The 26825-nt window shown below is 38.1% G+C and overlaps 1 protein-coding gene across 9 annotated transcripts; it reads left to right on the top strand.

Moving 5' to 3' along the window:
* The first annotated feature begins 1574 nt into the window (after window positions 1-1574).
* ap3s1 (adaptor related protein complex 3 subunit sigma 1) lies at window positions 1575-26747 on the top strand. 9 transcript variants are annotated; one of them, XR_007193532.1, is made up of 8 exons: window positions 1575-1798; window positions 7545-7636; window positions 11724-11835; window positions 18162-18233; window positions 19054-19161; window positions 25262-25414; window positions 25825-25873; window positions 26111-26269. XR_007193532.1 is itself a non-coding variant. In XM_048243249.1 (8 exons), exons 1-7 carry the CDS (start codon window positions 1730-1732, stop codon window positions 25831-25833), a joined length of 558 nt encoding a protein of 185 aa, XP_048099206.1. In that variant the 5' UTR covers window positions 1575-1729; the 3' UTR covers window positions 25834-25873; window positions 26111-26269. The 9 variants fall into 9 exon arrangements, 7 of the variants coding, with proteins under 7 accessions (XP_048099206.1, XP_048099205.1, XP_048099207.1 ...); XR_007193531.1 differs by having other exon boundaries at window positions 25332-25414; window positions 25745-25873; XM_048243249.1 differs by having other exon boundaries at window positions 25332-25427.
* The last annotated feature ends 78 nt before the right edge of the window (window positions 26748-26825 follow it).

The raw sequence follows: 26825 nt of genomic DNA on the forward strand, positions 1-26825 counted from the left end.
AGATGAAGAACACCAGGACTCAGGCACAGAAATATGACGAGCCAGAGTAGAAGCACAGCTGTCGGAAGTTGTCAATCTTCATGATCATTTAATCAGAATAAATGGGATTGGTTATGTGGTTGCCCAGCAACATTGCTCAAAAAGTTGCCCCATGTATCATCACCTTCAGAACTGGCCATGTGGTTTGTGGATACCAGACTGAAGCAAAAAAGTGAATTTGTGAATTAAGAGTGAAATAGTAAACTTGTTTTTTAAAACTGGTGTAAAGTTGTCATGGGCATTTATGGCTATTATATTTACTGTATTTCTTACTATATTTTCCATTTTATTTTGCCTTATTAGGCCTAGGGTTCTATTGTCATCTCAGCCATATAGGCCCTATGGACCCTTTCAACAATAAAAACAAAAACAATGCTTGAACGTTCTATTTGGGCCCCAATCTACTTCCTCTACATTAAGATACATTACATTACATTACATTACATTTAGCAGACACTTTTTGACCAAAGTGACTTACATATGTCAGCTATATTACAAGGGATCACATTGTCCCCAGAGCAACTTGGGGTTAAGTGCCTTGCTCAAGGGCACAACGGTGGAAGCCGGGAATTGAACCGACAACTTTCAGGCTACTGCACGCTAGCCCAGCTCCTTAACCACTACACTACCACCGCCCAAGATAACATATGGAATGTTAAAAAGGAAGTCTTGTGGGGCCAACTATGATGCTGATAATGGAACTCTCTTGAAAGGGTCCATAGGCTATAGCAAGCTTACATCAGAACCTGAATCAGTACATTCTTTAATATGTTTTAATATGCAATATATATATATAAAATATATACTATATGTGCCTTTAACTGTAAGAAGGAGAGTCATTTGTGTCCATGTCTGTAGGCCATAAGAATATTAGGATGCAAGTCATGGTGTTTGCTATTTCATTAGTTAAAATAAATATTGAAAAACCAAACACCAAGTGTTGTCTTGAGAGAGAACCTTTCTTGGATCGCAGAGTCTGTTACTCATGTGTCATTAAAAACGAACAATGAATTAATTTGATTTCATTGCCTAGGTTAGAGACAAAGGATTTGACAGATCAGATCGGCTATTATTATTTGTTGATATCAAACCTGAAGAGGAACACAACAAGTTTACCCAACTGCTGTTCCCGCAGTTCAGTCGCAGGTTTTTTTCTCTTTCCATGCCCTGATAGTTCTACTTCATCTTTCCATTATCAATAAAAGACGATTAGGGCCTGAGCTGTTATTTTATGCTGCCATCTACAGGTTAAACTCATCATGTGGCATAGCTTCAATCTAAATTGATAGCATGAGCATCTTTGTCAGGTAAAGCTGAACCTAATTTCAGTACCAATAGTCGAGAATAGAAATAATAGAAACGAGGTGAAACAGACCCGAAGATATTAATGGTAAGGAAATTTGGAGAAGTAGACGCAACAAATGTGGTGACACAGCACAAGTAGGCTCTGCTTAATGTGTCGTTTGACCCGTTTCGGCATCCGTAGTTGAAGACGTGTCATTTGACTACTATTTTCTGGAGTCACTCACTAGACATCTGTCTTCTCTAGTGTCTTGACGCATGCATTGACATGCAATTGAGTTGTAATTTGACACAGCTTTCCAGTCAGGTAGACTGGAATCAGGAGGTGTAAAGGTGTCTAAATTACAGTAGTTTGTATCTACGTTGATTGAGCTGTATTATTTTGAAAATGATAAAAGCAATATTAATTTTCAACAATCATGGAAAACCGAGACTGTCGAAATTCTATGAGCACTATGTAAGTATGGACATCGGAAACTAACGTAACGTTAACGTTTACCATTTGTAACAGCTAGCTGCGTTGTGGTGATCTTGTTGGTCAGTCTGCCTGCCTGTATGTTATAGCTAACGTTAATGTTAACCACTTCAATTTAAAGGGAAGACTTGTCTTCGAAGTCAGAGTTAGCTAGGGAAACGTTAGCATGTACAGACATGACCTTTAATTAAACTGTCAAGTTCAATTGGTAGTGACAAATTCAACCTAACGTTACTTCAGCAGAACTAGACCTACCGTCAACGTTAGTCTCTTTACAGTTAACGTTAGCGGCAACGTTAACGTGAGATTTCTTGTTAGCAGCATTACGTTAACAGCAATCGTTAATGTTAACGTTACGTTAGCTATCTTGCCTTGAGCTTGCATTTTCTTAAGCCTGAGACGCTCCTTGCCTGTATCGGGACAGCTTCAGACCGCTGTTAGTTTGGAAATACTTAATGTTAGCGAGTGAGCTAGGTAGGTAACGTTAGCTAACGACATGTTAAGTTTTTGCTTGCCCATTCTACTTACACTGCAAAGGCGAGATGTACGTTAAGACCAGTAACGTTAGTAGCAACTAGTGATTTCAGGACTTTAAATGATGTCACGCTATCAGTAAGTCAGTTCCTCATGCAGGCAACTCCGCTGTGAAAATGGACGAGCTCGATTTATTCGATTTATCTTTTCCTATGATATTTTACCATAGCATTTCCAGGATGCTGAGGTCACATGCGCAGATCAGTTGGAAACGTTTGGATACATTAATGTCGCCCTTGAAGAAACTGTTCTGCTGCTGCTGCTTAAAACGTTTGTTATTCCTTTGGTTTAATGCATAGATATATATACTGTCAGTATATATATCTATGGGTGTAATGCTGTTATCGGAAATTATCAATTACTTTGATTATTATGTCGCCCAACCCACTTCATAGACGAATGAGTTTTCAACTTCTCATTAGCTGGTTGTGAAACCTGTTGTATTTCCTCACCAGACATTTAATAGGCTGTGATACCTGGAGAAGGTCATTAAGTATTTACAGAGCGATAATAGCATTGTGACACTGAGCTGGTGGCTCTAACAAAAGGTCGCGAGGGCGTTTGCAATATTTACACCGGTCGATAAGATGTAATATGGCTGGCTAGGCTGACCAGCGTGACTCGCCTTGTGATATACTCGTGCTTACTATCGGCAGGAAAGACGACATTCTGTCTCTGAAATAATGTCCGCTTGGGCACAGCATGTGTGTATTTAGAGTGAATTCTCCAATTATTTGTGACTGAAACTAAAGTTGTCATTGTCATTGCAAAATTTGGCGGTCTTCGGCAGTTCGAAAAGGGGCAAGAGAATAATTGGAAACACCGGCGAGTGTCTGTCAATAATATATTTTTTTTGTTGTTTGTGTTGGTGTGTAATAAGCCCAAGGAGGTTGTAGGTTGCAGTAGGTGGGTTTGCATGGGCATGCACAGTTAATCCGATTAGAATCGGCCTCAATCAGAATAAAAATAAACAACCAATTTGAGCAGTTGGATTGAAAGGGATGGTGCTGCATTGGTTGTGGGAATTGGGAAAAGTGTGAGCACAAACTACTGTTCCAGTTTTTGAATTCTGATGGTTACAGTTACAAGTACTTTGTTTTAGTTGCATGATAACAACTTTAATGCTACAAAAGACTCTAGACTCTAGGCCAGGGCTATTCAACTTCATTACCAAGTGGGCCAGACAGGACAACCTCTGGGTCTTCGCGGGCCACCCAAAATATGGCTTTGCTAAAATGACTATTGTGGCTATTCATGGGTTTCATCAGGTCCCTTTCCACAGGTGTATAAAATCAAGCACCTTAATTATCAATGCAGACTGTATGGTGCTTGATTAATACACCTGTGGAAAGGGACCTGATGAAACCCATGAATAAGAGACATGCGTTCTAAGTATCCAGCTACATTTAATAAGTTCAGTTAAAGATATTCACAAACACTGGATGTGGTGGACATTCTTTTATTCTGAGATGCATCAATAGGCTCTCAAAACAATTCCAAACAGACATAAGGTGCTTATAGTAGGTTCAGATTATTTGTGAAATAAACCAGTAAAACTGTGTTATGGGATGGAATATATAACATTCATACCCAACTTCTGTCATAGCTCATATTTTTTTAAAAGAAACCAGTGACACACCATCCTGACATACAATAAGCAGCATTTTAATGCCTCAATCAAGTGACAGGCTAACAATCATTAACATCCAACTTCTGTCATATTTCATATTTGTAAAACAAATCACAGTGAAACGTACTGGCAAACAATAAGCAGCATTGTAATGCCTCAGTCAGGTGATATAGCTATCATACACATTCTTTATAAAAGAGCCTTGGTAAAAGGTATCTTGCGTCGGGTGACAAGTCAATGTCCAGGCTACATAGGGGTTAGTACTGGTTAGCACTCTGGACTTGTAACCGGAGGGTTGCCGGTTCGAGCCCTGACCAGTAGGCCGCGGCTGAAGTGCCCTTGAGCAAGGCACCTAACCCCTCACTGCTCCCCGAGCGCCGCCGTTGAAGCAGGCAGCTCACTGCGCCGGGATTAGTGTGTGCTTCTGTTCACTGTGTTTCACTAATTCACCGATTGAGACCAAATTTCCCTCACGGGATCAAAAAAGTATTTATACTTATACTTATACTTATACATAGCTCTTGTTCCGTACAAAAGTGACCGAGGGCTAGGCTACTTTACTCCTTTGACTTGTAGTGCCACTTAACATTATATTCCCTCATTACCGAAATGCATTCATTGCACAGTAAACACTTCGATTTATTACTTGATGTTGACAGCAATGTTTAAAAATAGGCCTACTTGTCAGTCCTTTCCGATTGGAGCTGCCGTTTTCATCATCAATTTTGCGTTTCAGAGATAGAGACATGGTTAAAGGAAGCGTATGTAAGAAATGTATTTCATTTCATTAATCATAAAATGGCCCTGATATGTCAAGACATTAAGGAATAATGTTCATTTCAAATACTTATATCACTGACAACAGTAGTCCAGCCAGGATATTGTCATTTAAAAAGTGAAGTTGCACCCCTCAACTGATGTTGATGTTGTCATGTTGTGTTTTGCCCTGATGCGCCACCCTCCACCTATCTACTAATCACAAAGTCAGTAGTGTTTCGGAATCCGGGTTGCCAGCTCTGCCAGTCAGGGGGGAGGGTACGGTGGCCGACAGGTGCAAACAATGTGCAATTTATGACAACAGATACAGATCAACAAAACACGTGCAAATAGACAAAACCCAAACAACTTAAGAAAACATCTTCATATTAATTTGACAACACGTGCACATCATTTAGAAAACGCGCTGCAAATTCAGAAAACATTTACATTTCAAAAACGAGCTGTCAATTCACAACACGCAATTCAGAAACTTGCTATGAAAATCACAACACAACGGAAGTGTTTCCAGGGGGCACTTAAAAGTTATGAACACCTCTGAATAGGTGGCGAACTACATAGGTACAGACAGTAAAGGAGAGGTGTTCATCACTTTTAAGTGTCATTAAAATGTTAAGAGAAACCCAAATACTTACATTTCAATGCCAGATTTCTTTTAACAGGAGCTGTCGTTGTCACACCCGTTCGCCACTTGTTCGGTGTTCATCACTTTTAAGTGTCCCCCGGAAAACACTTCCGTTGTGTTGTGAATTTTGTAGCGCGTTGAAATGTAAATGTTGTCTGAATTTGCAGCGCGTTTTCTAAATGATATGCATGTGTTGTCAAATGAAGATGAAGATGTTTTCTTAAGTTGGTTGTGTTTTATCTGTTTGCACATGTTTTGTTGATTTGCATCTGTTGTTTTAAGTTACAAGTCGTTTGCACCTGTTGGCCACCGTAGGGAGGGGGAGGGAATACACCGCTCTACAGTATTTTAAAAGTGATTGCAGTACCAGTTTTGGCCACAATCTTACATACAGTTCTTTTGACATAAAGCTTTAACATTAGGATTACTGCTGCCAACGCGGGAATTCCTGTGTTATGGGTGCGTTCGTAAATGGCCACTCCGAGCGCTCCAAAACTTTTTAACTGTGCGGTATTCTGTTTTCAGAGTGTCAGATTGAATTTACGAACGCACATAAAGACCACACACACACACACACACACACACACACACACACACACACAGTAGACATGCAGTCATATGTACAGACGCACTCACATGCACACACACAGGCACGCACGGACAGACTCACACCCACCCACCCACACACACACACACACACACACACACACACACACACACACAGGCCCACACACAAGCACGCCACGGACACACACACATAAGACACATGAACACGTACACGCACGCTTGCACAAACTCACCCACACGCACACACACACACACACCATTACCCCCCCACACACACTCAGAAGCGAAAACACACACACATATACACACACAGAGAAGCACACATACACTGAAAAAAATAAAATCTAACCAAGTGTTATTAATCTTATATTAAAGGTTGTATCAGCGATTGCTTTTTGTATGAAGAGACTTACCTAGCACTCTCGAAAGATCATTTTGACTTAATTTAGGAAGATTTTGACTTATTTTAAGGAGTCTTATCAAGACAAATTTACTTAACGCACTGGCAGACAAATGTGCTTATTTTTAGTATAAATGTGCTTAACGCACTGGCAGACAAATTTGTTTGTTTTCCGGATGAGACGTCTTAAAAGGAGTCAAACTCTTCTTAAATTAAGTCAAATTATTTTACGAGAAAGAGCTAGGTAAGTCTCTTTATACTGAAAACAATATTAACTATATTTTTTGATCATAATATAAGATTAATAACACTTGGTTAGATTTTATTAGATAAGCAGTTTTTGCAGTGTATACACAAAAGCAAACGCACACATGCACACAATAATTTAGTATAGTATAAGTATAGTATACTTTTTTGATCCCGTGAGGGAAATTTGGTCTCTGCATTTAACCCAATCGTGAATTAGTGAAACACACTCAGCACACAGTGAACACACAGTGAGGTGAAGCACACACTAATCCCGGCGCAGTGAGCTGCCTGCTACTTTTTAGCTTTTTTTTTTAATTACGAAACTAGACACTCTAACACACCTTATATGTGATTTTGGGAACTCTGTGATGAATGGAAATGAAATATATGACGATCGAAAACTCACAATCTGGACATTTTATCTGGACATTTTATCATAACTCGGTTGCCACTTTGGGTCGAATCAATGACTCATGCACGTCATCTCAAAACCAGGCCATTTTTGTGGGTCTATCACTAGGTGGCAGTCTCGCCACCTAGGAAAGTTTACAGGCAACATTTCATGAAAGACGTCTCCATTTGTAGAAAAAAACAGCGATTTTGATGAAAACTAGCCACTGTTTAGCTTGGGATTTCTCAGAAACAGAGGCGTGTAGAAATACACGGTTTGCACCCACTGAGAGCTTAAAGTCTCACCTTTTAAATGAGCCATTGTATGTGTTCATAGCTATAACATAGAATATGCTGTGGCTGTACAAAAATCATCAACAATGGTCTAGATTGCTGGCACTCTAGGACAAAGCTTCCGAAAACAGCTTGGCATTCAATGAGTTAACAACTCATCATCAACAGAGAGTACTTGTGTTGTAAATAACTGCTGCCTGACGGCACATTGACTAATACTGGAGAGTGGTTGAATTTGTCATCTCTTCATTTCCTTCCTCAGAGTGAAGATACAGAACAGCAGATCATCAGAGAGACGTTTCACTTAGTATCAAAACGAGATGAGAATGTCTGCAATTTCCTGGAGGGGGGAATGTGAGTGTTTACCAACATTCTCTCTTTTGTATAAGTTTGCCTCTGTGAGTGTCTCCCATCAGATGGCAGGTTGGATAGGCTACACTTTTGAAATATTCAGTGATGAGCCTTGTAAAGACCCAAACAAACGTCATAACATCATAGCGACATATAGGGGTTGGACACTGTTGGTATCTACGACTGATGTAATGTGACACAAATCCAACAGAATTGCTAATAAACAGAGCATATAAGGCTCGCATTTACTGTTAATGGGCGCAGCCATCTTGGAAATTCAAACTCGTAGTACTCTGGGCTAGACCGAGTTGACGAGTCGTGTTTGGACTTCAGAGGGCGTTCCCTGGGTGTTTCCTTTGCTAGTTTAAACCGAAAACAGCTCGGAAAACAACTTGAAAAGACAAATAGAACAGGGTATAACCTGACTATGCTTACAGATTGGTGTGAAATTGTGCTCTCTCAAAAAACACGCTGTTATCTTAAATGGGCTAATATCACTCTAAGGTTGCATGCATGCGATTGGTTTATTCAAATTTACTTCACCAGAGAGGTCCCGTCCTTTTCAGAGTCCCCTCCTTGACTTCCTGTATCGCTGGAGTAATTTAATACGCCTGGGTGAAGGAAAGTTTTTCCACCAGGATATATCGCCGCCAAACTCACAACCAGAATGTTGAAAATCAGATAAGCATGAAGCATGAAAGTATGAAAAGCAGAGACTGTGACATCAGTCACTTTAAGTTAACACATTCAAATAAACCGAATTTCAAAGCAATTTTGATCAGCACTGGCAATGAATTCAAAGGTTGGTAAAACTCTTATCAGCTAATCTGGCAGCATACCACTCAATGCCCCTAAATCAGTGTTTCTTAACCTTTTTTCAATCGCGGCACCCTTTACATGAATGAAAAATCTCAAAGCACCCCAAAATTATTATTATTATTTTTTTATGTAGATTATCATTAGAATACACACACTGTCTCTGAAGACTAACAAATGCATAACACATGTAGCATACTACAACTCATCCACACACACACACACACACACACACTTGGGCCTGGGACGATGCACACAACCGCTTTATTCTCGCAGGAATGGATGACTGACACACACGTAGCTCCTGGTCCAGCTCAGAGTAGTAGTAGTGTAGTAGGCTGCTATAACATGGTCAGGCCAGTCATTACTTTTATACTCACGGGGCAACGTAACAATGATTTCTGAAGCCCTGATTCTTTTCTCCCACGCCGTTGTGCACCGAGGGAAGGGTGCGCTTTTCTCCTTAGAGATGCTTTCTCAAGTCAAGTCAAGTCAAGTCAAGTCAAGTTTATTTATATAGCACATTTCATACACAGAGGTCATTCAATGTGCTTTACATAAACAAAACCAAACGATAATAACAAATAAAAGCATAGAAGGGCAATATATTCAAAGAGTAGTTAAAAGGTAAAGATCATAATAAAAAAGAAAACATAAAACACAAGGTAAAATCATTTAAAAATAAAGAATAATTAGTAAACAAAGGCAAAAGTAGTAAAAAAGTAATAAAAGACAAAGTAGAATAATTATCGAGGCAGATTCAGAATTTGTAACTTCGGCACAGTTAGCAGAAAGCGCCTGAGAACAGTTTGGTCTTAAGTCTAGATTTAAAACTGGCTACAGTTGGGGCCTTTTAATGTCATCCGAAAGTTGGTTCCACAGCTGAGCCGCATAGCAGCTAAAAGCTGCTTCACCATGTTTAGTTCTAACTGTAGGTTTTACTAGCAGGTTTTTCACCTGGGACCTGAGAGGACGAGAAGGTGTGTACTGCTGAAGCATGTCTGACAAGTATTTAGGTCCTGCTCCATTTACTGATTTATAAACAAGCAATAGTGCTTTAAAGTCAATTCTGTGACTTACTGGAAGCCAGTGCAAGGACTTAAGAATTGGAGTAATGTGGTCAGTTCTTTTAGTTTTGTTAGAGTCCTAGCTGCTGCATTTTGTATCACCTGAAGCTGTTTAATAGTCTTTTAGGAAGGCCTGTGAACAGTCCATTGCAGTAATCAACCCTGCTGGAGATAAATGCATGAATGAGTTTTTCTAAGTCATGTTTTGACATCAGCCCTCTGAGTTTGACAATATTTTTGAGGTGGTAAAAAGCTGATTTAGTTATCGCTTTCATGTGGCTGTTGAAATTTAGATCACTGTCAATTAATACACCAAGATTTTTAACAGTATCCTTTGCCTTCAACCCTTTTGTGTCAAGGAGAGTGGCAACCCTAAGTCTTTCCTCATTTTTACCAAATATAATTACTTCAATTTTTCTTTGTTCAGCTGAAGAAAATTTTTGAGACATCCAGGTGTTGATTTGTTCTATACACTGACATCAAGAGGACCATAGTTGTTTGGTGATAGAGCTAAGTAAATTTGTGTGTCATCTGCATAGCTATGATATGAAATCAAATTATTTTGAATGATTTGTCCAAGTGGGAGCATATAGAGGTTGAATAATAGTGGCCCCAAGATCGACCCCTGGGGAACACCACAGGTCAAGGACGTTGGTGTTGAGGTACAGTTTCCGATGGCAATAAAGAAGCTCCTTTCTTGTAGATATGATTTTAGCCAGCTGATAACTATGCCTGTAAATCCAACCCAGTGTTCTAGTCTGTGTAGTAAAATATTGTGATCAACAGTGTCAAATGCTGCACTAAGGTCCAGTAGCACTAGGACTGATGTTTTACCTGAATCTGTGTTGAGGCATTATGTCATTGGAAACTTTAATGAGTGCTGTGATTTGCCCGAAAACCAGACTGAAAGTAATCAAAATACCCATTTGATGTTAGGAAGGTGGTTAATTGATTAAAGACTACTTTTTCAATAATTTTGCCAATAAAAGGTACATTGGATATGGGCCTGTAATTGTTTAGCATGGAGGCATCCAGGTTATTCTTCTTGAGAAGTGGCTTTACAACAGCTGTTTTCAGTGACTTAGGAAAAGTGCCAGACAGCAATGATACATTTACAATTTGAAGGACATCCGCCGCTATGAGGTGAAAAACAGTTTTGAAGAAATTGGTAGGCAGAGTGTCTAAGACACATGTGGAAGGGCTGAGATTCTGTACCGTTTTTCAAGTGTTTCAGTAGTCTATCAAGCTGAACTCTGACATCAAGTTTAGTTTCCCTCTGTTTGTTGCTGGAAGTTCAGGTTGTTGAATTTGTAATTGAGCAGATATGTTGAGTCTGATTTTGTCAATTTTACCTTTAAAAAAAGAGGTATTATCTCCTCCGATAATAAACTTGTACTTGTAACGAAAGACAATTGAAAATATAGCAGAGTAAAGTGTAGATTACTTGCTCAAAAATGTACTTGAGTGAAAGTAGAAGTACAGTTTTGAAAAAGGAATATGGAAAGTTGCCGTTCCTCAAAAAAAAAAATATTTTTTACTCGTGTGCGTTGGGCTACTTGTAACGTAATACTACCCAACCCTGGAAGATAAATCCAAACGTGAAATAATTGTCATCATACTGTCATTTCTTAGTCTTGCTACTCTAAGTCTCTTCATACAGTGAAGGAGGTAGAGACCTATGATGAAGTGGATGATGTTAAGGCCTTACGTATCAGACTTTGGAGCTTTTCTTTTCAAAAACCCCTCCATGTTGCTGGCTAATTAACAGTGACACAATGCTATGATAACTAATCCACTATCGGGCGCTGTAAATATTTGTAGATGTCATACAGGCTACGTTCCAAACCATGATTGCAGCTTCGGCGTTAGAAAAAATAATCTAGAAAAACTATTTTCTCTGACGTGGCCTCTATTTACTTAACTGCGTGATAAAGCTAGAAGAAAGATTCCAAAATGATGCATTCATTTATTTCAATTTAATTTTATTAGCCTAGGGTCAGCCACGTTTCTGCGGCACCCTTGAGGATGCTGGACGGCACCCCGGTTGAGAAACACTGCCCTAAGTCATTCAAATAGACAGATGCTGTGCAAGATTCCATGCACAACAGTCTATACGGTGTCGTCATGATTAACCTGCAACACATAAATAAATTATATTCTACTCAGGCATTTTATTAATCTGTTTAATCTCTTCATGTGTTTGGCAGCTTAATAGGGGGCTCTGACAACAAGCTCATCTATAGGCACTATGCCACTTTATACTTTGTCTTCTGCGTGGATTCATCGGAAAGTGAACTTGGGATACTCGATTTAATACAGGTAAGTGAAATTATATTCTATTGAATAAAGCCAGGAAACTAGCTGATCTAGAAATGCTGGAAATAATGTGACCATCAAACATTCTATATTCTGGTAGAATTTTACAGTTAGGAACAAAATTATTCATACCCCTGGAAAATATTGATTTATTGTTGAATTTCTCCAAAATGATTCATACCCTTTTTATATAATCAATCAAAACATCTTTATTTGCCATCACAACTTTAATAATGGTTCTTATAATACCTACCAATCCTCTCCATGTCTCCTCAATGATTGTAGACCACACTGTTTTAGCAGCAATCCAGGTTTTGAGGCAGGAACGGTTCCTTGTCATTACTCTGGCCTTGCACTCACTTTATAGTTGTAGTATACAAAGTATATGTTGATTTCTCATTACCTTTATTAGAATTCAACCAGAAGATAGAGGGAATATAAAAAAAAATGCTTTTCTGGTTCGGTTCTAGTCTTCTGCATCCATTCGATTGGTTGTTTTTGGAGTGTTATAATGACCGTGGTGTGTGTATGTGTGTGTGTGTGTGTGTGTGTGTGTGTGTGGGGCGGGGGTGTAATAGGGTGTGTGTGGGGGAGGGGGTGTGTACCCAAAAGTGTGGGGGGGTGTTTGGGTGGGTGGGTGGGTGGAGTGTGGGTATGGTGTGTGTGTTTTTGGGGGTCACAGCTAAAACAACAAATCCAATGGCAGCTTGAGACTGAAATTGCACTGGTATCAGAACAAAAAATACATTTTATGTGTATTTAAATACTCTGTACATATTTCCTGTGTTCTCTGGTCATGTTCTAATTAAGAGTGAAAGTGAGAAATAAACATTCTAAAACTGATTGTTCCGGTCCTTGATTGTGATTGGCTGAATCACGTTCGATGCTATTGTAAAATCCAGTACAAACATACACCTTGACCGCATTCCGTTCTATATTACTGCGCTACCATAACTTAATACAAAAGTTAAAGTAGCTGCGTCTCGACGACGTTGCTTGGAAACCATTCAGATAGAGGAAATATATTCTTTGGCGGAAGAAAGATTATCTATGAATAAATCGTTACATTTCTCGTTGCTTTGCCTTTACTTTATGAAACTTTGCCAGGTATTTATAGCAACAGTTTTAGAAAAGCAATAAGCCACTCGAGTCCGTAGGTTACACTGATTCTACAACAGCAAAGGGGGGTTTTAGGCACTCTGCTGCTCTGCTCTGCTAGAATCAGTGTAACCTACGGCCTCTTGGGGCTTATTGCTAAATATGGTCCATATGGCATTACTGAAGCAAAACATGTAAGACTTTTGCACAGTGTATGTGTATACAGTACCCTCCAGAATTATTGGCACCTTTGGTAAAGTTGACTAAAAACAGGTATAATATAATATAATAGGTAACACTCCATAATAAGGTGCTATAATAAATAGCAAACTAGTAATTACCTAACCCTTTGTTAATTGTTACTAACATATCTATTTGGCACAAGTTAATAGTTTTTTCATCATCAATTAAATATTTGTTGTTTGCATAAAATCTGTATGTTAATGTTTTAGCAAATCTATTAGCTAATATTGTATTAATATGTGTTAATAGTTAACTAAATGTATTTTTGGCACTAATTAATAGTTATTTCTTACATCATTTAAATGTTAAATGTTTATTTACAAACTATATGTTAATAGAAAAGTTAATGACTTATTATTATTTAACTAATTGATATTAAACTGTGCTTCTGCCTATCCCAATATGAACCACTCCCCATAGGACCCTTACAATAGATAGATACTTTATTGATCCCGAAAGGGAAATTCAAGAAAAAAACACGGAGCTACCTTGACATGCCGCCACTCTTGTCGGTGCCAGAAACGCTTGCAATAGTTGGTTAAGCTTAATTAATATATTAGTAGTATATAGCTATAAGCGTGGGGCCCCTTATAATAAAGTTGGTTGAGCTTAATTAATATATTAGTAATATATAACTATCAGTATGGGGGACCCTTATAATAAAGTTGGTTAAGCTTTATTAATATATTAGTAATATATAACTATTAGTCAGACAGTGAAGGGACTGAGACCAAAACTGGCTTATCACATTTATTCCTTTAGGAAAAGTTCAAACAAAACATGCCTTCAGGCACTGGCATACATAAAACAGCATTTGCACAAGCAAAATAAAAAGAAGTAGTTGAATGGGCTATATTACATGCATGATTCCTATACCATCACTGTCAGCCCTACTAGCAAGGGAGACATGCGACATGGAATGTTCAGGTGCACAGAACGAGTTTATTAATATTCTGAGACTCACTAAACACTCACAGATGCTAGACTGAATTGCACTTTCCATGAGCACTAAGCTAAACTACACTGAATGCATGGAAAGTTGCTAGCGGAGTTTACAGCTAGTCGCGTTAGACTCGTGTATGAACTCGTGGTCATAATGAAAACATTAATAAACGTTCTCTAAGTTGCTAGAATTGCTACCAAATCCTAATAATACATGTAAAGTAATATAATACAGGTGGTATATCAAAGTTTTCAACGTAAACAACATTTTACAGTTACAAAATTAAAACAAAGTGGAGAGTGCTTTACACAGTCAACCTACTGTACCCAATGCAAAGCATACCGCTTCTGATCAGCTATGGCAACAATACAAGGACCAAACGCAGCAGAGCTGCAGTATACCGTTTCTCCAAAGGGGGCTTCAAAACACCAATCTCAAAAAAGCTGCTTAATTACGGCGAAAATCACATACAAACACTAAACTATATTTCTAACTCTGTTACACCCCTCCCCTGAATTTCACTAAATTCAAGCAGCAACCAAATAGTACTTCCAAAGGCAAAGAGTACACTACTTAGACAGAAGGTCACCAATTACAGGACAGCCAACCACAAAGGTATCCAATAAGGATGAAGTGGAAGAAGAGGTGCGCAAACTCTCACACAACCAACCACTGGCAGTAGGGTGCCTTATACACCCCACAAGACCATAAAGCCATAAACCATAAATTCCATAAATTCTCCACAAAGCTAATCAGAAAAGCTAGATAAATAATAATATGTCATTAACTTTTATATTAGTATATAGTTTGTAAATAAACAGTTAACATTTATATGATGTAAGAAATAACTGTTTAGTGCCAAAAAGACATTTAGTTAACTATTAACACATATTAATACAATATTAGTTAATAGATTTGTTAAAATATTAACATACAGATTTTATGCAAACAACTAATATTGAATTAATTATGAAAAAACTATTAACTTGTGCCAAATAGATATTTTAGTAACAATTAACAAATATTAACAAAGGGTTAGGTAATTACTAGTTTGCTATTTATTATGGCACCTTATTATGGAGTGTTACCATATAATCTTTTGATGATTTATTGTACTCTCACAATGAAAACAATGAGGAAAAATCCACCCATAAAGGGAAGCAAATTTATTCTGAGAAAAAGGAAAATCTCATAAAGATTTTTAACAAAAACACTTCTTGCATACAAAATCTAACAGAAGCATTTCCCCATCTAATTTCAACTTATTTAATTTAATCAGAGTGTCTGTGAACTTTCAGAAGTAGTTCATGACTTTCTTTTTCACTAAAGTCTCTTTCCAACCAAGTAGTTACAGGAACTTAGTTATAGGAACAGTCCACTTTTAAACAGTTCTACTAACTACTCTTCCCCAAAACTGTTTTTTCCATTTGCATTCGCACTGGCCAAGTGGCTATAGATACTGGTTGGACATTCAATTGCAAATTGCCCATTCAACTTGAGCAAATAACTTTTGGCGTTAAACTATTTGATTATCAAGAAGGATGTCTTTGTCCTGCTACCAACAGGCTTTGGCAAAAGCCTCATATATTAGCTAGCCCTGTTAGTGTCTAAGGCAATGGGGGCTTAGCTAAATCTCTGACCCATCGTCTTCTTCCTCGTCAAATTTCTGTCATTCTACATACGTCATCTGGCATAATTGATACGATTGGCTATGAGCTACCTATAGACACATTTGATAGACATTCATAGCGTCTAATAAACGGCTCTGGGCATTCGTAAACCACGCCTTAAATACGAGAAAATGAATATGTGGTTCCCAGACCACATCTCAATGAGATAAGGTGTGGTGTTAGCCAGGCTAGAAAATGTCTATATTTACAGTTAAAACAATGATTAAAAGGTTCTAATCAACTGGAAATGTGACAAACATGCTTGGACAAAGACCCATGTTATCTTGCCCCCACGCACAGTATGGAGGATGGAAAGATTCCATAAGAACCACTGTTGGAGAGTTACAGAAAAGGCTATCATCTTGGGGTCACCAAGACCCCCAAAAACTCTTCAGAAGTGACCTCACTGCTAATAGATTATTTAAAGGGCATGCCAGGTGAAAGCCTGTCCAGTCATTTAATTACCTAATTACGTAAACGGCAGGAGTTACTGAATGATACAGTGACATTGTCTGGAAGTGTGGTCTATTGTTAGATGAAATGAAAATTGCGCTCTTTGGCTAGAAACACTTTAGGGGCCCTATTTTCGTAGTCTAAAACTGGCGAAAAGCTTATTTAAATTTAGTGGGATGTCCAGTCCACATTGGGAAGGTTTTGTTATCAAACGCCGGGGCGGATGGCGCAACAAGGCGTTCCTATGTTTCTTTTTCAATCAGTCATGAGTGTGTTTTGGGCGTAACATCATTTAAGCCAATGAGAATGACATCTGTCCTTCCCTTTGACAGCAAGCAGTCGAAGGATTCTGCTTGCACACAAGACTGTATGGAACAGTTATTCCACTTAATCATGCTTTACTAAAACCTAGCAGAGGATAGCCTACACACATTTGCACATGTCTATTATTTGAACTCATTGGCAAAGTGAAACTAACTTCACTGTGGTGTCAGTCAACGACAAAACAGTTACATGTAAACACAATTAATTACTTTCACTATTGACTGACAATGGGTTACCATCGAAAACATAGCCTGTTGCTCAATAAAAGAGATGTGTAAGATAAGAATAAACTTCGCGCTGGGGTAATAATCCGCTTTCTGCAAGGTTTTTCATCATGAAAATAGGGCCCAAGGTTTGTTTGGCGTACATAGAAGAATTACTATACTGAAAATGGTAATTATGGTGGAGGGGCTGTGCTATTGTGGGGCTGTTTTTATTCCCAAAGTCCTTGGGAACTTAATTAAAGGATTTATACGATTTAAACGATTTATACAGACAGTATCTTCACGAAGTTTAGCGTTTGCAGCCATCTTGAATTTAGTCATGATAAGTCGAGCAACGAGTAAGAATGAACAGGTATGATAAGGGATCAGATTCCAAAAATAATTCAGTGGAAATGCATGGATTCCAGTTTCTTCCAGTAGCAGCAACTGGAATCCATGCCGGAATATCACACCGGAATTCTCCTTTAAGGTGCATGGTATCATGAACACCAAGAAAAATCTGAAGATTTTCAAAGGAAATACAAAGGAAAAGGAAAAGTTGGTCATGTTTGGATCATTCATCAAGTAAATGAACCAAAACAAACGTCCAGATCAAAACAAATATGATTTACTGAACACAAAATCAAGCTTTGGCATTGCCATCTCTCAGGCCCCTGATCTAAACTCCATAGAAAAACAGTGGGGTGAGTCAGAGGAAAATGCACAAGTGCAAATCTGGACCATCTGGGGAGATTTTGTAAAGACGAATTGTCTTAAATCCCATGCCTTGTATTCTCCAACTTTATGGGGTGTCATAGGATAATATTACAAGCTGTTTTATTGGCTTAAGAAGGGATTACAAGCAGGGGTGCCAATAATTGTGAGTGATGTGCTTTTGTTAAAAATATTTTAATATATAGAAATAATACTTTATTTCTTTGAGATTTTCCTTTTTCTCAAAATAAATTCGCTTCCCTTTAAGGTTGGATTTTTCCTCATTTTTTTCATTGTGTGTGTGTGTGTGTGTGCGTGTACAGTGTGTGTATATATATCACAAGATATAGCACTTTTATTACACACCTGTTAAATAACCCTGGTCTGACCCAGGCCATTAGTGTGAGAAGGGTTTATGATGCATCCTGTGACATGACCTCTGATGTGAATGTTGGTTTTGATAGTAATTTTTAAGATTTGAAATGTTTGCTGTTTTGGACCTCTGATGTGAATGTTGGTTTTGATAATAATTCATAAGATTTTAAATTGATTGATTGAAATGTCCTTTGACGTCCACTGTTTTCAGTAAGCTTATGTTTTATTGTACAAACCCCTCTGCCTTTGTATGATTGGTGGACGTTGCAGGTTTTTTGCAATCTCATTGGCATATCTCTTCCACAGGTTTTTGTGGAAACCCTGGACAAATGCTTTGAGAATGTCTGTGAGCTTGACTTGATTTTCCATGTTGATAAGGTAATGTGTACAGAAATCAGTTCCTCCAGGTCTTGAGGTTTGAGGTTTGGGTTATAATGCTTCAGATTGGACACTGACATTGGATTATTCAACCAATGAGTAAAGTAAAAATAATTTCCTTAGAATTAGGGCTGGGCGATATGGACCAAAAGTCATATCCCGATATATTTAGGTTGAATATCGATATACGATATATATCCCCATATTTTTTCCGCAAAGTTAGAGCTGTAAAATGAAATGTTCAGTCAAATATGAGTAGTTTTATTGAAAACTCACTACTCAAATAACAATAAAATGTAAACATAAAACTGGAGTGCCTTTTTTGAAATCAAAGCTCTGTAAGGTGCACATTTAAATAAAAAAAAAGTATCTTAAATAAAATAGCCTATAAAATTAAATAGGCCAATCTTTTTCTGAAATATATTTATATGAGAAAAGTAGCGTGCAGTTTCACAGCAGTGCAGAGAGGGAAGCAGTGCAGAGAGCTCCGGTCAGCGGCTTGCGTGGAGCAAGGATCACAGCACAAATTTGAACTATATCGATATATGCGATATGGTCTAGTTCCATATAGCATTTTAAAATATATCGATATATCTTTTATATCGATATATCGCCCAGCCCTACTTAGAATGTAGAATGTCTTCAGAAAGCATGCTGCTATCATTTGGTGCAAAGCAGCCTGAGATTGAATTGAAAATGGTCTTTCTCTGTGTTCTTATCTATTTCACACTAAGTATAAAGTGTATTTCCACAGTCATTACTAGGGAAACCCTTCCCTTTGGTGTCATGAGTAGACTCTTGTTAAAGTCTTGGTTAACAGGTACACTACATTCTGGGGGAGATGGTGATGGGAGGAATGGTGCTAGAGACCAACATGAATGAGATCATCACACAGGTGGATTCCCAGAACAAGATGGAGAAGTCAGAGGTAACTGCAGTTTTGTTCTCTTTTCTTTTCAATAGAATGTTGTTGACCTTGGGAATGTTGCAAGGCTATCTGTTCTCCCTCTCTGTCCTCTGCTTGTTTCTGTAGTGTATGTTTCATAGTGCTTTGCTTGAGATGTCTGCTAGTAGTTGTTACTGCTGTTACCGTTGCACGCTCCTCTTCCTTAACATTACCTTTTTAAAATCTGTGCCTGTACCAACACCAACAGGAGATGTATACACACTTTTTCTAGCATCATCATCATCATCATCCTAAAAGAGTATTTTAATTCTCCTGATTATAAACTCTCTGGCAGGGTCTCCTGCCTCCCAATTTCTTACATGTTCTGTTGTATATCACAGCCTCACTCAGTACTCCAGTTAAAATGTCATTAATATGACATTATAATGCATGCAACATTTTCAGCCTTGGTAATATGTCAAGCTACCTGCCTACCATTTACTGATATTGACATTGAATTTGAATGTTTTATCTTGTTTATCATGTTTTTTTGGCATCATTATTTTTGAAGGGTGCAGCTGTTCATAGACATACAATAGTCAAAGCAAGTCAGGAAAAATAAAAATGAAAACAGTACTGAATGCATTTAGCTGATATATTAACACGTATCCTTTAAGTAGTTGGTAATTCAGCATTTAACATTAATACTTTCATCTAATGCTGTATTCAGCACAGGTTAGGTATCTAGTATTATTTTCTAAAACTGATAGTTCCGGTCCTTGATTGTGACTGGCTGAATCGCGTTCGATGGCGTTGTAAAATGCAGTATAATCATACACCTTGACTGCATTTCGTTCTATATTACTGTGCTACCACAACTTGATAGAAAAGTTGGGAATAGCTGCGTCTCGACTCGGAAATATATTCCTTGGCAGAAGAATGATTATCTATGAATAAATCGTTACATTTCTCGTTGCTGTGCCTTTATTTTATGAAATCTTGTCATATGTAGTAACCTATGGCCTCTCGGAGTTTATTGCTTAAATAAACCATGGTGGTTTCAAGAAAGGCATTAGTATAGTCATAAGTAGTTACATCAGAAAATGTACTAATCACAGGTAATGCATGAATCATTGTCATTGGCATTTTTGAGTGAGTTGAGTTATTGAGTGTTTCATTTCGATATTTGATTACATGGTGTTGGTCTACCTGTTTTCACTTCAGGCTTATAGCCATAATGTTAAGAAGGAAACCCCATCTTTAACAGGAACAGGTAACACATCTTTTGCAGTTGTGTTTACTGTGGTCCTCCGCTGAGGAGTGACTCTTGAATTTGACTTTTTGAATCCTTGGAATCAGACACGCAGAACGAGGAAATACAGAAGCATCTTGGAGTCTTTGATATAAAGCAGATCAGGAAATATCCTCACTTTACATCATAGTACTGTGGATACACTCACCTCGGGCCTTTTTACATGTCTCAGAGAGAGTGGCTTTGTCCCAGGATGCACTCTTACTTGATATTACATGTATATTATAAAGGTTTCATTCATTCACAATTAGTCATTATCAGAAAATGGCAACATTTGATGTCTATGTATTATAAAAAATCTAAGATGTTGTTGACCCTAAACATAATAATTTTGAAAGCTAACCAGGAGAATAGACCGATACATTTAAAAAGAGATTTGAGAAATCCCTCACACTTTGTGTGCTTGCATGTAGTCATCATATGTGTACCTTTTAGGGTTTTTTTAGCCAACTTTAAAGGAGGGAAGAACTGGTTGTACTACTTGTACAACTGTACATTGATAAAATCCTTAGGGCCAATTTAACAAATGTACTCTTATTAACAATTTTCTGGAGTTGGCTTAGAAATTAATCTTCACATGGACAGTAAGATTGTTAAGTGGTTAGTTGTCATTTTGATGCAGGATTAAAATATTATTTTACTGTAAGTTCTTTGGTATGCTTTTCTCTCGCTTAGTCTAGTCAAACTGTTACTTTGTTTTCCACCAGTGTCTATTCAGGGTCTGTTCAAAGCACGCAGAGATGCTTTCAAATTGTTAAATAGAACTTAAATAAAATACAATAGTTTTAAAAATCCATAGACTGAAAAAAATCCATAGAGTTATAGACTGTATAAATATGATACAGATGATGCGAGAGTGGGATGCCTGACTGTGCTTGTGATGGGCCTGAATCCATCTTGGATCATCTGGCCCTGCATTATTAGGGGTATGGTGTCTTCTCCTCGCAGTAGTCTGCTATAAATGACGGCAGAGTCTTTTACTGCTTTGCGTCAGATCATCCCAGATCTTCCCTCTGAACCGAGGTTACTCTGTGGCTGCAGGTTTTTGTCCAATGCAAGGATGACACCTTCTGAAATTAACTAACGATATGATGGTCAACAACTCTAAATCAATTACAGGAGTAAGACGTGCTCTTGTTCTATGGGGATGACAACCTACAGCCACACCAACTCAACTGGGCACCCTGCTTTAAACTGTCCACACTTCAACCCCCCTACTCTTTGAATCACCTTATGCCAGTCACAGGAAGAGTGGTAGAGACATAATACAGGAAAGTATTAATTAAATCTGAATGACATACATACAAACAAATCTAATTACTATATAAGGATTAAAACCACAAAATCTGTCATATCTAAAGTAGAAATTCCCACTCCCTTCTCTGTGTTTGGCATATGGTTGGCAACTTCATTGTTACTCTGATGACTGCTACTTTTCTGTGTCTCTCTTAATCTAGTCTAACATTCTTCCATCTTTTCTAACCTGCTCCAGTTCTTTCCATTCTCTTTCAGACCTTTATCTTTCAGTCTCCCAGACAAGACAGGTAGACACAGGTACTGCTCCTCACTCCAACCAGTAATGTTACCCACACCACATCATGTCTAATAGCAAAACTAAATAGTCTGTTTCAATTTGTGATGGGCTACTATGAGCTCTAATGGTAGGCTAATGTAATCAGACTGTGGGCTCCATTTTAGCAGGTTCTGAACTGAGCTGCTAATGTGCCCCAAGGCATGTTTTGACCATTAGGAGCAATTACATTGCATTTATAATTTTCACCAGCATCTGCAAAATATTAGTACTGCTTATAATTGTGCTTTAATAATTACTTTGACATTTTGAAGAATTTTGTTTTTAAAATGGCTGTCCAGATCCAGTATCACTCTGAAATGGATTTCATGGTCTGAGGTTCCTACACCTGAAGGCTAAACATGGATAAGTCACCCATGTTAATCCAGATGTTCATATTGTCAATTGTGAGCATCAAACTTAAAATGGTCTGTACTGTTTAAACTAAAAAGGTCTGTGCCAGGTGCCAGGCTGTGTACTAATGTATGCACTAACTGGTTCTAATATTTTAGATTATACACTTCTGACTGACCCAACAGGTAAAATCTGTTGAACACTCTTTTCATATTACTAATGGAAGGGCAGCACATGCTGAGTAGAAATCAGACTGGTGAAAAGGTGATGTCCAGGGCCATCTTTGTGACAGAATGGCTAATTTGGTGCAGTTTAACGCTTGAGTTTATTTTATTGATGGATATAATAGGTGAGATGCTGAGGTATTCTGTGATATAGAAGGATAGACAGATGTTTGACATTCATACTTTCATAGTCAGCTCTTAGTAGCCCCTGTGTTGTGTGTAGCGTGTTTGTAAGTAGTTGTACATGCAAGTATGTGTGTTGTATGTCAGGAATATCAGTTATCATAGTGTGTCCTCATGTTCCTGTTCATGTTTAGGTCCCTCAAAAAAAAGAGCTATACCAATGTCTCTGTTCAGTGTTTTTCTTTTCAAAATGTCATTTTACCAGTAGAGACACATTGTACAGATACAGTTTTGGTCCACTTCAGCTTTGGATTCAACGAGTTCTAAGTAATCTCCAATACCAGTGATGAGTGCTTTTATTTAGTGATAATAGGTGGACTTGACAACCTGCATCCAAAAGAAATCTGTAGTTTGGTCACATTTTGGTCACAAGTGTCTGTTTGAAGTTAAAAGTTGAAAGTGGCATGCACCTCACCAAAGTCTGTCAAGAGAGTGTGAATTTAAGTTGTTTCATTAAAACAGTGTGGCTACTTCATGAGAGCAGATCTGGTATTGAAATCATGCAAGCCCTAAATACAACGCTCTTTATTTCTACACTAGATAGTTCTTTAGAGAGTTGACTACATTGTTTTCATGATTTCAAAGTTAGGCCAAATAGCAAAATATTTTAGGATTTTTAGGACTTCAGGCCCTTGTCCAACGACTAGGGCAGCCTTTGTAATGTACAAAAAAGCAGTTTTAATGCACAAGAATAGAGTGTTTATCGTAAAACCGACAATTACCAACTCTTTTGTTTGAAAATTCTAAAACAACAATGCTTAAAACTTCAAAATAACATTTGATAAATTAACCTTACATTTTTCAGTAGCCATAGGTGTGTAGATTTGAACAAAATCTAGTTTGGTCCTTACCGGGGATTTTACTGCCTGAAATATCCGATTTTGTTTACCACTCTTGGAGTTTAGTGCTGGGCTGGTGGGTGCCTATTTCCAACCTTTCTCACGGCACATCAACGGTTAGACCGAGAACATCCTTCAAGAGTGGTGATTCCATCATTTTTGCCAGGGGTTGTATACAAAGTATTGGTTGTGAGCCATAGTCGCTCAAGTAGAGCAAAACAATATCTTTCTCTTGGATTTCACTGTCTCTAACTTGGGCAAAATGTGGTTGTTCGGTGTAGAATGTTTGACAATTAAGGGAACCCTCAAGTTCACAGGAGGAATTGTTGGAATCCAGACATGCACGGGTAAATCAACAGCTTAATGGCTCAAACAGATTTTACATCAAATATTTGGTGAATTTTTTTGCACGCCCGCATGCTGCCTAACCTCAACCCAACTGAGACATGGCATGAGGCAAAGGCCCAATTCCCACTTACATTGAAAGATGTTCTTTTGATGCTGTGTTGCTGATGTGACAGTTAATCTTCTAGTAACCCAGTAACTTTACCAACATTCATCTGCCAATTCCTTTCTTTGGAAAAGGAGGAAGGAGAGGAGGGGGGAGTTCTCCATTCATTCATTACATTGATATCAGAATAGTTGGGCAAGGAAACTTAAATGACCTTAAATTATTTAATTGGCAGAGTATTAATTTGAATGAAATTCTAGCTATTTATCCATCAGACATTAGTTTCCTCAATTTAACTTAAAAAAGAAATAGATTATCTCAGTAGATTGTCTCAGAAGTTATCTCAGCTTCTCTGCTCAGTCGCCAAATACATGAGTTTAACCTAGTTCATTTTCACACCCAGTATTTTCCAACTGTTAAAAGTTAACTGGCATGATATCATAAATAGAAATGTGCCATGGTTGCCATTGTGCATGATGATGTCATTATTTTACTTCAGTAGTAACTATTCAAGAAATCTTTGCTTGCAGTGCTGACTGTCTCGTTTCACTGAGCATTGCTCTCACTACTCTGTAATAAGCTGTCAGTAATGAAGGCGCATGGCATTTTGCTGTTTGATGGCTAAGTGAACAGGGCAATTTCTTATCTACTATAGATTGTTTTCAATCTAACATTGTTGTGGATGTGAAAGAGGCCAAAGAGAACAATTCGCACAACACATTACATAATTACTAGAGACTTGAGGTTGCTTCACATGAAGATTGGCCCAAGGTCCTTCCTAACAATCTGTCCACTTAAACAGGAAGTTTAATCGGAATGACTTTTCCTGCATGTCTCTATGATATAAAGATCTCATCACATTGGATGATGGGTTAAGCGAGGCAAAAATGCAAGAAAAACTTAATTTTGACATTCACATGTTCTGCTTTCTTTTGCTATGAATGAGTGAATGATTGAAGAGTGAATGTGTAGTATATTTTGGATCTGGGTCATGTAGGAATTCATTCAACTATTAGCCCCGAATATAAATGAAACTGAACACTGAATGCTGTTCAAGGTAAATGGTACACTTGGCCATTTTAATACATTTCCTTTTTGCCTCTCACTATAGTGATATTGAAATGAATACATTTCTGAACCTAACGTGTGTTTATATTAGATACTACCAGTGTGTTGCAAAGGCTCTGTATTTTTCTTCCAATACTACAGATGGTGTTGTTGCACCTCAAAGTGTTGCCTTATTCATCAGCCATGGTCCTTTCAAAATGTGCCCCAACAGTATCCAGCCACAGCCCAGGGATTCATCCCAACTTGGCTCCTGTTCAAAGCTGGCCAGCCTGATGCTCAGAAAGTCTCTGTGCTGTTAGTATCTTATGTGAGGCCATCACATACATAATAATTTATGTAACTGAATTGACTATACAGAAACATCTACTCATCTACTAACTACACTCTTGTTGTGTATGACGTTTTGAAGTGTATTTGTAAAAGTTCACAATGTAGCCATGTTGATATAGCTGAGCCAGACAGCAAGTTGAGGTCACATTTTCTTGTCCTTTTCATTAGTAGTAAAGGAAATAAATAAATAATGATAAACTAGCCAAATCAGATTAGTTTCCTCATCTTTTCATGCCTCTCATCCTAAAACCGTCTCCCTGTTTCATTCTTTCCTCTGGCCCTTCTACACATCAGAGTTCTCCATGCGATGCTGCTCTCCTCTATGGCTTGCGATGATTCTTGATTTCTCTTCTGCTCTTTAACTGTCCATCCAGGCCCTCTGAAGCTCTGCCTCTCCCCCAGAGATGGTCATAATTGGTGCAGGTTGTGTTTTTTTCTGTCTGAACAAGCAGTGCATGTGCATACAGTTTGGGCCTATGGGAACGCCTACGCAGACTTGTGCACGTCTGTCAAGATTGGTGCTTTTGCATTCTGTGTGGTGGTTGACCGTATCTGTACAATGTGCTGTGCTGAGTTGTATGGCTGTGTGTGTGGATATGTGTACTACGTGTTTGTGTGGTTCATTAGCATTACTAACGGAATTTAACTTTGTGTGTGTAGGCTGGTATTGCTGGAGCCCCTGCTCGTGCTGTATCAGCAGTGAAGAACATGAATCTTCCTGAAATGCCCAAGAACATCAATATTGGAGACATTAGCATTAAAGTGCCAAATCTGCCCTCTTTCAAATAGCAAAACCTGAGAGACTGTGGCATACATGCGCTCCAAAGGATGTTTACTATGGTGTGTTTACCAAAATGAAGCAAATATCATATTACATCAAAGACAATGAAGGTACTGAATAAGTGTGTTGTTCTTTCATGTATATTTTGAATGTCACCTTCTGGTATAACTTTTTTCATGTGTTTGTTGTTGCATTTATCAGTTTGCCTCCTTCAAAACATGACCTCCAGTGTTCCTTTATAAATATGCCTTTGCCCTTAAGTATTGGCTGCTACAGTATTTAAAAACTAAATCATATTGTTCTGTTTCTTTGTACAACAGATGACTCAAACATGCGTAAATACTGTATATATCAAATTATGCTATTTGCTTCAGTTGTAGTGTGTACTGAAGTATTTTAAATGATCTTTTCATATAAAACTACAAGTGGACTTTGTTTTTAATGTGTGACTGTAAGGGGCTTATATTTCCCCCCGCTCTGTAACACAATAAAATATTTAATCATTGTATGACTTGATCCAAGTTCTGTGAAGTCTGCTTTATTATATCCACCAAGGAGGTTGTTTTCACACTCATTCACTCATTCATTTGTATG

This window comes from Alosa alosa, chromosome 5 (assembly GCF_017589495.1).
Source record: "Alosa alosa isolate M-15738 ecotype Scorff River chromosome 5, AALO_Geno_1.1, whole genome shotgun sequence".
In the NCBI taxonomy this organism is placed as follows: domain Eukaryota; kingdom Metazoa; phylum Chordata; class Actinopteri; order Clupeiformes; family Clupeidae; genus Alosa; species Alosa alosa.

What these genes read in the sequence shown, in the direction of transcription:
- ap3s1 (XM_048243246.1), top strand. Translation starts at nt 1,730, where the DNA reads ATGATAAAAGCAATATTAATTTTCAACAATCATGGAAAACCGAGACTG. An exon ending in CGAAATTCTATGAGCACTAT is followed by an intron (nt 1,799 to 7,544) that starts GTAAGTATGGAC and finishes TTCCTTCCTCAG; the next exon opens with AGTGAAGATACAGAACAGCA. An exon ending in ACAAGATGGAGAAGTCAGAG is followed by an intron (nt 19,162 to 25,261) that starts GTAACTGCAGTT and finishes CCAATACTACAG; the next exon opens with ATGGTGTTGTTGCACCTCAA.